The sequence below is a fragment of the Mandrillus leucophaeus genome, unplaced genomic scaffold, assembly GCF_000951045.1.
Source record: "Mandrillus leucophaeus isolate KB7577 unplaced genomic scaffold, Mleu.le_1.0 Scaffold13, whole genome shotgun sequence".
NCBI lineage: Eukaryota > Metazoa > Chordata > Mammalia > Primates > Cercopithecidae > Mandrillus > Mandrillus leucophaeus.
In genome coordinates, this window is record NW_012101254.1 from 5,417,899 (window position 1) to 5,431,692 (window position 13,794).

At 52.4% G+C, this 13,794-nt stretch overlaps 1 protein-coding gene across 1 annotated transcript in view; it reads left to right on the forward strand.

Moving 5' to 3' along the window:
- OTOF (otoferlin) overlaps positions 1-13,794 on the forward strand; it is a 122,223-nt gene that overhangs the window by 27,471 nt on the left and 80,958 nt on the right. The window contains exon 2 of the mRNA XM_011972734.1: positions 5,460-5,518. Within this exon, the coding sequence (XP_011828124.1) occupies positions 5,460-5,518 (59 nt within the window). The remainder of the gene's footprint in view (positions 1-5,459; positions 5,519-13,794) is intronic.

Sequence of the window (13,794 nt, forward strand, 5' to 3'; positions counted from 1 at the left end):
GGCCTTCAAAAGGAACAGATTGATCTGAAGTGGGGAGAGAAAAAATACAGCAGGACCACCACTCAGAGAGCCGCTGTAGAGGAAGAGCGGGAGAGGAGACGCCGGGATATGGGAGCGTCACGGGATAGAATGGGACTGTGCTGAGCTCTGTACAGCCCAGCCCAGGCAGCACATACAACAAGGCTTTGATGATTTTAAATAACGCGAGGAAATAGCAGCGCCAGGTTTGAGTCACCAGCAGCGTTTTACTCTGTTTCTCAGTTCACACAGGGACAACAGCAATGGCAGGCACTGCTGGGAGACAGGCCAGTGGGCTGGGCCCTGGCAAAATCATGATGTCATTGAAAACAGTCTCAGGACCTTCTCCTTCCCCTTCAGATGGCCCACCACCTCACCCTCTGCCCTTTTGGGACCCCAGCCCCTCTCCAGTCTTGCTTCCACAGGCTGCTCCCTGAGGGAAGACCATTTTTGCTTTTCCCTTCGCCATCAGGACTCCCCGTCCTGTGTCCAGCTCCTTGGGGGCTCCATTCTCTGCTCCATGCTTTCAAACATTTCCTTACACTGTTCTCTGTGCCTGGATTTCCCGCCTTCTCCTTGCTCCCCAGTCTGCCTGAATATCCAGATTTCTTCTCGTCTTCCAGTGTCAATGCCTGTGCCTCTGCAATGCCTCCTTAATCCGTTATGTTGAGAGTCATTGCTCCTTTTTCTGGGTTTTCACTTTATTTACACTTTTTGCATGCCAATGACAAAATTCTGCCTTATATCATCAGCAGAATTTTCCATGTCTGACATATCTCCCTCTGGATTGTAATATTCTCTTAAAGGCCTCGTTCAGATTCGAATGGTCTTTGTACAACTCCCCTCTGTGAAGGCCAAATGGCACACAAGCCAGGAGCAAGAAAGCCCTGGTTGCCTGTGGAAATGAATGAACATACATGGGCTGGCAGCCATGTCCCTGCACACCTGCCTTTTCTCAGAGGCGTGGCCCTAGCAGGGTAAGCTGTCTGGAAGAGGGAGCTATTTTGGGCAGATGGAACATTTTGTCCCCTTAAATCACGTCCCATGAAAGGCCAGCATGCCATCCTGCTTCTGAAACAAGCACTGAGCTCGTCTCCATTTAGGAGAAGAGCTGCCGCGTGGATATTTTTAAGTGGTGAATGGAGAAATGGGTATATCTGATACCATGGCGCTTGTTACACTTTGAGCAGACTCTGCTATTCATACTCCATCTATTGACTCAGGGAGGAGTTTATTTCAAACCAAACAGCTCAGCTATCCCAGAAGCAGCTGCCTCAGAAGGAAGGAGGATGCTGTCCTATTTTCCCCATCTAACCTCCTTCTCACTCAATCCACAACAGCCTTTCCATGTAAGGAAGAGGCTATTTTCTTTCAAGCTTTATTCTCCATCTTCTCTGTGGCAAGAAAGGTGATTGGATATTGGGATTTTTAATGGTTTTGTCTGAAAGCCATTTAAAATGAAGCTGGAATGTCAACAAGACTGACGTTGAATGGAGTAGATGTTAAGTGGAAATGAACTTGAAACAAGAGATGGAGTTAGTCATTCCCCTGATCACTTGGAACAGATGATGGAGGTCCCCTGGCTCTGCTCCAGGGAACAGAACAGAACCACTTGAATACGGCCAGCCACTGTTTGTACATACCCTCCTGAAATGGCTCATCCAAAATGCTGAAGGACATTTTGTTTTCTTAATAGTTTGGCCTTTCCACTGTTTCTATATGATTGATGTGTTTCAGCAAACCTTTTTAAAAAAAGAATAGCTAGAGGTAAATTTAGCTCATCCTGTTTGAAAATATTCACCATCTCTAAATCCCCAGGGCCTAAATCAATGAGGTTTTAGCACATTTCGACACAGAGCCCTGATGTATAAATTCTGCAGTGGCTAATTTCACATATTTTACTTCCTCTCTAACAAAGCTATGGACAAATGCACAAGCAGGGGAGGGTTTGAGCCTTGGTGCTTCCTGTAGATGTGAATCTGACACCATCTTGGAGCAGGGCCCCTCCCCAACCTCTCCCAATCCTCTGCTGGGTTGCTCGGTTTTTCACTCCAAGAGACCCTGGAGGACAGCTATATCTGAGGCTCATTAAAATCTTCTAGGATGAAAAGGTCTTTGATTATTCAGAGCAGCAGGTCTTCAGGTGAAGGCCTTATACACAAACATGCTCACCTGATTCTCAATTTATATTGTGTGTTACCTGTGGGGAAAATTAAAAACTCAAACCTCAGGCACTTTCCCTCTCCTCCCTTGGTTGCCCGGGGGCTTGCTGTTGAGATATTTCTTGTTGATTGTTTTGTTTTTTATGTCCCTGGCTAGTGCTAAAGATTATTTCTTTCCCATCTTGTTTACTTCACATCTCTTTTCTTTATAGATAGCCTCTGCTTTGTGGCATGGCTTTTTGCTCCTTATCTCAGATGCAGCCAGCCCTTCCCCACTTACCCCCACCCCAAAACACACACACACGAACACACACCATTTCGGAGTGGATCCACACTCCCCATTTCAGTGGATCTGACATCAACGACCCCTCCAATCCCAGCCCTCCTTGTCAGAGGGGAGCTCTGCATTGAACTAGGACTAGCTCCTGGGTCATAAAAGCTGCTGGGACCTTGGAGAGCTCTTACTAAACAGATAAGGCCACCAACGCCAGAGGAGAGAGGTCAATTCCTGGAGGGAACAAGCCTGTTTTGCTGAGCCCCGTTCCTTGCCCAGCCCCTAGACCCATCACAGGGAAGGTTCAGAGGACCTCTGACCCCTCCAGTACCTCCTTGTCCTGGCGCCACTCTAGCCTGGTCTCCCAGGTTTTCTGTAGGGAGAGGAGCACAGTCCGCTCCCCCCATGCCATGGTCTCCAACAGTGACAACCCAAACTAACCCCCAAATAGGAATGGCTTCAACCTGGAGAGAGTCCTTCAATGAAATGGTTTATACTGGTGGATATTTAAAGGTATTTGTCTTTCAGCTGGGTGCGGTGACTCACACCTATAATCCCAGCACTTTGGGAGGCCGAGGTGGGCGATCACTTGGGGCCAGGAGTTCGAGACCAGCCTGAGCAACATGGCGAAACCCCATCTCTACTAAAAGTAAAAAAAACTAGCTAGGCACGGTGGCGCATGCCTGTAATCCCAGCTACTCGGGAGGCTGAGACACGAGAATCACTTGAACCCAGGAGGCAGAGGTTGCACTGAGCCGAGATTGCACCACCGCACTCCAGCCTGGGTGACAGAGCGAGACTCCATCTCAAGACAAACAAACAAAAAAAGGCATTTGTCTTTCAATTACTAAAAGCAAGCATGGTTACTGGAAAAAAATTCAAATTCACATGTATTTATTTATTTATTTATTTGTCTTTCAGCCAGGTGTGGTGGCTCGCATCAAAGCATGCTGCTTTCCGTACCTTCTCACTCTCCCTCCCCAGGGATAACCACTTTCTTTCTTTTTTATTTTATTTATTTATTTATTTTTGAGACGGAGTTTTGCTCTTGTTGCCTAGGCTAGAGTGTAATGGCGTGATCTCAGCTCACAGCAACCTCCGCCTCCTAGGTTCGAGCGATTGTCCTGCCTCAGCCTCCCAAGTAGCTGGGATTACAGATGCCCATCACCATGCCCAGCTATTTTTGTATTTTTAGTGAGACAGGGTTTCTCCATGTTGGTCAGGCTGGTCTCGAACTCCTGACCTCAGGTGATCTGCCCGCCTCGGCCTCCCAAAGTGCTGGAATTACGGGTGTGAGCCACTGCGCCCGGAGGGGGTAACCACTTTCAATGGTTTGAGATGTTTGTGTCTTCATAGAAGAAGTATATACATATAATTTGGGTGTTGGTATTTTTTTTTTATTAACGGAGTTCTAATATACATGCTGCCTTTTTTCCCTTACTATGGAATTGACAGAGGATAATAAATTAATTCTAGGCAACAAATTTTTCTTTAACTCATCCTATCTCTAGGTTTCTCCTCACAGAAATTACAGTCCCTTCTCTTGGGGTTCCATCCCACCCCTAAAACAGTATGTATCCTCCCTTCTCTGTACCATTACTGTTTCTTGTGCAAAATTGTGCCTTGGAGTATGTACTGAATGGTGTTGCACTGGAGGCCTGGTGCGATGACCCACGCCTGTAATCCCAGCACTTTGGGAGACCAAGGCGGGCGGGTCATTTGAGGTCAAGAGTTCCAGATGAGGCTGGTCAACATGGTGAAACCCTGTCTCTACTAAAAATACAAAAATTAGCTGGGCATGGTGGCGGGAGCCTATAATCCCAGCTACTCAGGAGGTTGAGGCAGGAGAATCACTTGAACCCAGGAGGCAGAGGTTGTAGTCAGCCGAGATCTTGTCACTACACTCCAGCCTGGGGACAGGGCGAGACTCCATCTCCAAAAAAAAAAAAAAAAAAAAAGAAAGGTGTTTCCCTTGTACTGGTGCCCTGTTGCTTGGCTCCTGGCCTCCCTTCTAGACCATCAGCTCCCTGTGGGTGGGAGCTTGTGCCTTTGTCATTGGTCCATCCTCTATTCCGAGGCCCCGGGACATGGCCTGGAACATCAGAGACTCCAGCGGCTGCTTCTCAAAGTGAACTGAATTAGCTGGTGTTTCCCACACATTGGAGCCCCTTCAACCTGCCCTCGATTCTCTCCTGACTTATTTCTCCCCACATCTTGGGCCAGTTCCAACTGGACTAGCAAAGAGGGCAGCTTTCCCTCTGTCCTCCCAGCGTGCCCTACTGGGTGGCATACGGATGGGGGAGCCTGGGACGATGGGTGTCCATCTCATAGACGCTCTACTTCCCGTGCCAGTGGGGAAAGTGGAGGCAGGAATAGAGCCCAGGAGGAAACTGCCAGAGACCGTCTTCTCTGCTAAGGCTGACAGGAAGATGGACAACCATGACAGTGGTTGAAGGGGAAGGCCCTTGTCCCACAGGGAATAACTCTGGGATCTGACTTGTTTTTGGGGACCTGGTTTGGGCAGGAGCCCCTGGGGTGGCTGCAGAAGGAAGCTGGGCTTCACAGACCCCCATCAGCAGGCAGGGGCTACACCCTCTGTACCAGGTTTCTACTCAGGGCAGCAGGGCCCGGAGTTACCACCAGAGCTGGGGAGGCTGCAGAGGAGGCTGAGAGATCCATGGGGGAAGAGCGTGGTGGAGAATAGCTCCTGGGCTCCTCTTCCACGGCCACTCGGACCAGCCTGGGCCCTCTGTGCCTTAGGATTCCCGTTCCTAACATGGAACTCATGGCCTTTGACCGGCTTCCCTCACGGGACTGCTGAGAGGGTCAGAGAAGAGGCCGCATGGGGACTGGCCTCACCCTGGGAGAACTGTGCAAGCCAGGAGGTCCCATGTTGCATGACAAGTCAAATGCTGTCAGGATGACTCCCAGGATGAGGAGGTCTGAGCCCACGCTGGTCGTATGGACAGGTCTGACCCTAGAATTTATTTCCTCTTTCCCTGCAGGGCAATCCTTCTACTCCCGGGTCCTGGAGAACTGTGAGGATGTGGCTGACTTTGACGAGGTAGGAGGCCCAAGACCACCCCCTCCCTCAGCCCTGAGCCCAGAGGGGAGCAAGCACCCTTCACTGCCTCTTGTGGGCACACACTGGCCCCAAATCCCAGGCGCCAGCCTGCTCTGAGCCCCTCACCTCTCAGCTGCTTCCTGAAGGAGGTGGTGAGGAGGGGAACAGCAGCCTTGCCCACCTCGACAGCCCTGCCAGGTCTGGGCCTATTATTCCCTGTGGAGAAAGAGCCCACAGGTGCTGTAGACCTGAATGTGAGCCACCAGCTGAGGGCCCAACGAGGCAGGTAAGTGTTGGGGACATCGCAAAGGCCAATCTGTGTCAGTCCTCAAGGTTGGAAGAGCAGGGCAGCCCCAGGCACTGAGGTGGGAGCCCCGGTCACCAGGGAAACATTGTCAAGCACCCCACCTGAGTCAGGGCGCCATCTCCAGACCTTGAGGGGAAACATGGGGAAGAGAAGACAGTCTGGATTTTCAGCAACAACTCTGGGGGTGCCATGAGAAAAGACGTGAGCTGCTGGTCTATTGACAACGATTTTTCTCAATCCTCACTCCAGCTGGGCTGTTGTCACAATTTTATCAGCAAAGGAGTAGGCGACACCATCCCACGGGAGTGTCTGGGAGCGGTGAGAGGACTTAACAATGCTTCCCTCTCCCTGCCCGTCCCCTCGGCACCTGGCCTGTCTGGGAGCCCCATCCTTACACACACACACACCAGTTCAAGCAGCCCGCGGCCTCCTCGGCCTCCTCACATTCTTTCATCTATTTGTTTGCTGCTTCCAGAATCTATATTCCCCCCTGGCTGCTGTAGTTTCTCCAGGGTTGACTTTGGGGTGAGGACCAGCAGTCGTCCATCACCATCTTGGCCAAACTGGAAGCTCCATGGTGACCCTCAAATAGTGTACCCCCTCTTGCCTGGGCTTGGCTTTCCTGCTTGGCTCTGTGGGGGCTGGGAAGGGCCTTATGGCAGACTGTACCTCTTGAGGTTGGCTGCTGGCGTTCGGCTGAGCAGCCACCAGGCTGACACTTGGCACCAGCTGTCTCCCTCCCTCTGAAACCGGGCCACATGATGTGGCTGTGTCCATCGACCCAGAGCTGGAGACACAGGGAGCAAAGCCTCACTCCTCACTCAGGCTCAGACACAGCCATCAACCGTCGCAGCCCACCACCACGCCCTCCCCAACCACTGTGGGGCACAGTTGCCACTACCTCCCTGGTACATCCCTACTGCTACACAGGACAGGTGAATTGTTCATTTAAAGTGAATCACTAGAGCTAGGGAAGTTTCTGTCCTTACCTTCTCCCCCTCCTGGTTGTACAATGACCTCGGTTTCTAAACCCGCCACCATCTTTGTCAAATGGGATTGGTGATGGGTGTGAAGGTCTCTGTAAAATGATTAACAAAATGAAGGGTTATGGTGAGAGTGGAACCATGGTTGCCCACTGAGACAGCGGTCATAGAGGCTTCAGGCTTGCTGCATTATACACCCAGTCTGCTCCCTCCCCTCCCCATTTCCTCAGTCAGGGCACTGGGCTGGCTGGGTGAAGATTCCAGCAGCCTGGCCCAGTTTCCCATAGTCCTACCTCCCTGGGCTTCTGCCCACTAATCCGCCAGGCACAGCATCTGACTCCCTCCTCCCAAGACTCCCAGGGGACATGTCAGCCCAGGCATCCAGCCAGGGGGCAACCTGATGCCCCTTCCAAGGGCACTGCCACCCCTTTCCATGCCCAGCGCCCCGGACACCTGAGCCACAGGTATGCATGACATTCAAAGTTAATCACCGTGTCCTTCCTCTTCCCAACTCTACCCAACCCACCTCAGGGGGAGAGTCTGTCTCTGCTGGCCCTGAACAAGAGGCCACATTCTGAGCATCTAATGAATGCCAGCCTGGGCTTGAGATACTCCAGAGGGAGGAACCTGGGCTCAACACCCCATGATGATTTGTATGGGAGCTTAGGGATAGGGTAGCCAGAGTCAGTGTGGAGAGACTGGGGCGGGGCAGAAGCCAGGCAGTTATGGGAGGAAGCATGTGACTAGGGTCAGAGAACAGGGCACGCGATGGGGAGAAGTGGCTCCGACCTGGGGAAAGTGCTGCCCACCCACTGGGGAGACAGGCGCGTTTCTGGCTGTCACAATGAGGAATCTGCTGGCATTTAGTGAGGCGGGGAGCAAGGATGTAAAATGACTCGCAACACTCAGGCCATCTCGCACTTCCCACCTGGGAGCCCCGTGGGAAGATGGTGGCAGCCCCAGAAGCAGCCCTGAGCTGCTTCCTGAGCCATGCCCCTTCCACTCAATCTCTGAAATAATCCACAGATGGAATCAGGCTCGGATGGTAACTACCCTTCCCCAGGTAACAGAGCTGGAAGCGGCCAAGCCAGGGCTCTGAATTCTTGCGTAGATGAGACCTAAGCCTCTCTGGATACAGTGATAGGGCCTGACTCCCACCACCCCTGCAAGGCCCGTGTGGAAGTCTCTCCACGCCCCCTGCCGCCATTTCTCCCTGTGCGAAGTGGCTGCATCTCTGGCCACCACTGGTCAGCAGTGCACATCCCACGAAGCCGGAAGGCCACCCTCCTATCCCCTGTTCGGGAAGGGCCCGGAGGCCTGGGTCAGCCCAATCCCAAAGATAGCCTGGAACCGTACCCTGGCTTTAACCTCTCTCTCTAGACCCAGTGGGTAAGTCGTAAACTTCCCTGGCATCCCCCTGAAAGAACCTGCCTGCCAGTGGTTCCAGAATATCCTGGGAAAGAGGCCCTTTCAAATCCCCCAAAAGCCTCTTGACTTTCCAGAAAGCCTCTTCTCTCCGCCTGACTCTGCCCAGGGCCTGCAGGAGCCAGCTTAGCGAGACTCAGTGGCTTGGGAGTCATGAGACCTGCACCACAGTCCTTGCTGAGGAACCTCTTTGGGCCTTGCATTCCCCTTCTGTAAGAGAGGGATATGCTCCCTGCTCTGCCTGCCCCCACGGGACTGTCACAAGGCTAGAAAAAATGAAATGACAGAGAAGAAAGCAAGTGTCTCTCACAGCTCTACTAGGTAAGGGATTCCAAGCAAGGGAGGGGCCCCTTCTCTGCTCAGGCATGGGTGAGAGGGGCTGCAGCAGCTGGGCTTAGGAACCTGAGTGGGGAGGAGGAGGCCATGGAAGAAAGACAATGCTCTCTACAACAATGGGTGAAAACAGAGCCTGGACATGGTGTCTCCTTTCCCAGAGGCTGGAACCTGAGCTCCTACATTTAACCTACAACACTGGAAAAGCTATGGAGAGACAGAGAAAGACCCAGCCTTTGTGCCCTGGGGAAGCAGGAGTAGCCACCTTTAGCCAGTTTGCTTTGGCTCTAACACAGGCCCTGTGTGGACCAGGCCCCAGGGGAGAGGCCAGAGTAACAATAGTACTTGGAGCAATGATAAGAACTGCTGCTGTTTACCGAGCACTTAGTGTGTGGCAAGATGGGTTGAGAGCTTGACACAAGCATTAGACTCTCTAGAACTTGCTGGGCTGGTCACATCCTAGGTGATAAGGAGCCACACCAGGATTTAAACCCAAGTCTATCTGATTCCAGGACCTGTGGTCATTTGCAAAGTAGACAAGATTCAGTCCTGCCCTCAAGGGGCTCAGTCTGGTGGGCAGATGGACCCACTACCAACAAGGAGGGACCCTGGGCCTTCTGAGCCCAGAGGAGGAAGAGGTCACCAGCCTGGGGGATGACAGGGCAGGGGAGTTTGGCATTATCTGCCCCTTTCTGCTTGTCCCTGGAATTCATGGGCTGTTACCTCCTGGAGGCCAGAAACGCACCTGTCTTGTTCATCATTGGCGTGGCACCCAGCATGGAGCTCAGAAAATGTTGTCGAGTGAAAGAATGAACAAAACAGTGATATTCACTAGGACTGGCACCTGTCACCACAGGCCTGTGCCCAGACGAAGTGGGCTCAGCAGGGCTAGTGGTACATCAAGCCCTTTGCTGTGGCCTGGATAGAAAGGAAGCAGTCAAGGCACAGACGAGATCACCTAAGGGGACTTTAGATCACCTTGATCTCTAAGGTTAGAGATCATCTAGTTTAACCCTCTTGTCTTGCACTTGAAGAAACAGGTCTTAGAGTGGGGAAGAGAATTGCCCAAGAAGACCAGCTGAGATCTGAGATCCTACATTTAACTTACAACTCTGAAGAAACTGGGGAAAGAGACAGAGACAAAGACAGAAACAGAGAGAGAGACAGAGAAAGACTCAGCCTTTGTGTCCTGGGAAAGTGAAAAAGCCACACTAGGGATACTGAGCCCAGGTCTTTAAGCTCACAAATCCGTTTCTTTCCCACTATACTCTAAAGCAGCAGTCCCCAACTTTCTGGCACCAGGGACCGGTTTCGTGGAACACAATTTTTCCACAGACTGGGATGGTGGTGGCCGGGGGTGATTTGGGGATGAAACTGTTCCTCTTCAGAACATCAGGCATTAGGTTCTCTTAGGGAGTGCACAGCCTAGATCCCTGGCATGTGCAGTTCACAGTGGGGTTCACATTCCTATCAGAATCAAATGCTGTCCCTGATCTGACATTAGGTGGAACTCAGGCGAGAATACTCGCTCACCCGCCGCTCACCTCTTGCTGTGCGGCTCCGTTCCTAACAGGCCATGGACTGGTACCGGTCCATGGCCCGGGGTTTGGGGACCCCTGCTCTAAAGCTTTGTAGTGCATCTCAATATTTTCCCCCAAACCTACAACCCTGTCCCTTTAAGGATGCTACCTTGCTGATTTAGGATGGTTCCAGGCCCAGTCAGGGGCCAAGCTGGACATAATCCAGGTCATTCTCCAAAGTGCATCGGGGAAACTTTTTCTGCAGAGTCCTAGATCACTGGGGCTGATAGGATGCAGAACCTTGCGCCCTGGCCAGCACCAGCCAGGTCAGGGCTAAGCCTAGACCAGAAAACTGGGTCAGGATTCAGCACTCCCAGGGCTCCTGAGACCGCCCCTGCAACAGAGGCCCTCTTTCCCTCCGTATCTGTACTACCTACCGTCTTGCTTCTGTCAACAGTCTTATCCCAGGCTGCTATTCCGGGTCAGTGTCTGTCTCCAGAACTATCCAGTACTATCCCCAGGACTGAGAAACAACCTGCATCCCTGTGCTCTGCACAGCGTCATGCACAGAGCCTGGCACACAGCAAGTACTCGGCAAATGTTCGCCCCCAGCATGGGGCTTGCTGGCTCGTGACATCTTGAGTGACTATATTTGGCTTAACTGCCCAGCAGTACCAGGCTTCAGGAGAGGGTTCAGTGTAGTGGATTAAGCCCTAAGGCAGAACTCCAGACTAAGCATTCTGAGACTTGAATTTGAATCTTGCCTCTGCCACCAAGCAGCCTTGTGCCCCTGGGCAACTCTCGCCTCTCCACTTTCCCACTTGTAAAAGGAGCACATCTTTGCCATGTTGCTGTGAGTTTGTTATGGGTAAAAGGTGCTCTGGAAGTACTAAGTGGTACCCAGATGAAATTCTTCCTTCAGAAGCCCTTTTCCTTCAATTTTTTTTTTTTTTTTTTGAGGCGGAGTCTTGCTCTGTCACCCAGGCTGGAGTGCAGTGGCGCCATCTTGGCTCACTGCAACCTCTGCCTTCTGGGTTCAAGCGATTCTCCTGCCTCAGCCTCCCAAGTAGCTGATATTACAGATATGCACCACCCACCCGGCTAATTTTTGTATTTTAGTAGAGGCAGGGTTTTACCACGTTGGCCAGGCTAGTCTCAAACTCCTGACCTCAAATGATCTGCCCACCTCGGCCTCCCAAAATGCTGGGATTGCAGGTATGAGCCACTGCACCCAGCCCCCTTTCCTTCAATCTAGTAGCTCATAAATTCAATGGCAGAGTCAGGAGAGGAGTGTGGCTCCCAAGCCCTCAAAGTCCTCATCTCGTCTTGCTGTGTTCTCAGCATGTCACCCCAAATGGAGGAAAGGACATAACCACAAAAATGAGGAGACAATGAAAACTGAAATTAGGAAGAGAAGAAGCAGTGAAAGAGACATGTGAAATCCATAGGCCGAGGCAGAAAAGGAAAGTGATGGGGGTCAGGGGGAGGAAGGTGGCATGACAGGGAGACGGGACAGCTGCAGACCTGCACAGAGTTCCCACTGGGAAAATCTAAACCAAAAGCGTTCTGCAGTGCTGTGTCGCTTATGACTGCTGTCACCTGTGAGATCTCATTCAATTCCCTCAATAGCCCTCTAAGGTAGATATTGTCACCTCCCATTTCACAGATGGGGAAGCTAAGGCACAGCTAGTGAGTGGCAGAGGCAGGGCTAGAACACAAGTCTCCTGACTCAAACTTAGAGTTTCTGCAACACCACGGAGACTCCCAGTCTGCATGAGATGCGAGCCTCAATGTTGTCAGAAGAACAAAAGGAAGCAAAGGGTGGGCATGTCCTTTGGAGCTCTGTAAGGTACCCAGACCTCACAGACGCTGCCTGAGCAAAGGAAGGTGTCAGCAATGGGAGATGGGCCTGGCAATGCTGTCTGGGCACAGCAAGGGGGTCTCTGGGTGCTGGGAAAGGGAATCCCCACCTCTTTCAGGGAGCTGTGAAGGAGCCGTTTAAAAGTTTTAACAAAGGAGAGATGAAAAGAGAGGAAAATTCAACCCAAAAAGTCTCCTTCTTATAGCCCATGCCTCTGCTTGTAGGGAGGTCAAATGGGAGAAACCCCCAGTCCCAGACCCTGAGTCACTTCCCTCTAGCAGGGAGGCCCATCACCCTCCGAGGCCCCACACTGATGCCAGGACCCCACCTAGAGGTGCCGGCTTGATCCGTCTCCAGGCCTGGGCCTTGGGATTTTTAAAAGCTTCTGGAATGGATTCCAGTTCCAGCCAAGATGAAGAACCCCTGAGAGAGACAGAGGGAGACAGAGACAAAGGAAGAGATAGAGATAGAGAGAGAAACTGATGAAAGAGAAAATGGATGTGGCGAGGAGAAGAAAGCACAGGAACGACGCGGGAGGGAAGGAAAAGAGAAATGAGGGGAAAGCCTCTTGTGGGTGGAAAATGTGGGAGGGAGACAGACCTATCTATAAAGCACGGAGCAAGTCAGAGACTGAAGAAGCTGCTGTGATTCAGTGAGGACCCTGTCTTCTCCCTCGCCCGGGAAGCCTCTGTCACTCAGTGAGGACCCTGTCTTCTCCCTCGCCCAGAAAGCCTCCAAGAAGAACTTTCCCCTCTGACGTCTTCAGGGACTGCCCACACCTGGCTGATGAGTTCCTGAAAGGGCACCTGAGCCACACACCTACACACGCTTCCCTGATTATTCTCATCTGCAGTCAGGGGCCCTTCTGGAAGCCCCCTCTCTCCTGGACCCTGCCTGACACCCAACTCTCACTCAACAAACTGGTCCTTGCCCCCCAGCCAGGCAGTCTCCCTCCCCAGGTCCCTTAGCCTCAGCCTCCGGCCACCATTCAACACCCGCCATCCCTTTCACAGGGCCATCTCCAAGGTCATGTCCTTTATTCCTGATCTTTCTCTCCTTCCAATGCCAAAATCCCACCCACAGACCCTTAGGGGGTTGAATCACTCCTCCCTGCTTCATCCTCAGTAAACCGAATCTCGGCAGCTCCTGCGGCACCCCGACTCCCACGCGGCACTGTGACTGATGAGCTGGGCCTTCCTGGGCTGCTTTATTTCCCTGCAGCCCCATAAAAGCAGCTTCATTAAGAGAACCACACACTGCTGAGCTGCCAGAGGCATCCAGAAGCTGGAGCCGCAGCCGCTGAATGAGGCCTGTGGGCCAGGCTGCCTCCACTTCCAGGGCCCCTCAGCCCACCCTTCTGCCCTGTGCCCACTTTGCCTTTAAAGCCCTCCCTAGGCCCTGCTCAGAACCCTCCCCACCGCACCCTGCAGACCCCTCTCCCCCTCCTCTGCTTCTTCCTCCCTCTCATGCCAAGGCCGGGTCCTCCCTGGGACTTAGCCAGTCCTGAAGGGAGATGTCACAAAGGCTGTTTTCCTGAAACACGCCCTGCCCACACTGGGCAGTGACCTGCGGGCTGGCCCAGTGTGCCCAAGCCCTCCGAGCCCCCAGGCTGGGAGAAGGAATCTCAGCTTTGGAAATGGCAAACATGCAGGGTGGGCTCTCAGAAGCCTCCTTCCCAGGGCCTGCTCAGCCACCAACGGAGTTTCCGAATCACGCAGCTGCTCTGAGGCCAAGTTCCTTGTTTATAGAGCACAGAAGCCACTACCTGCCTCTCGGGCCATCGGAAAGACTAAATGAATGAATGCACATAGAGCATTCAGACCCTTGCATGAGAAAAAGTTCCCCAG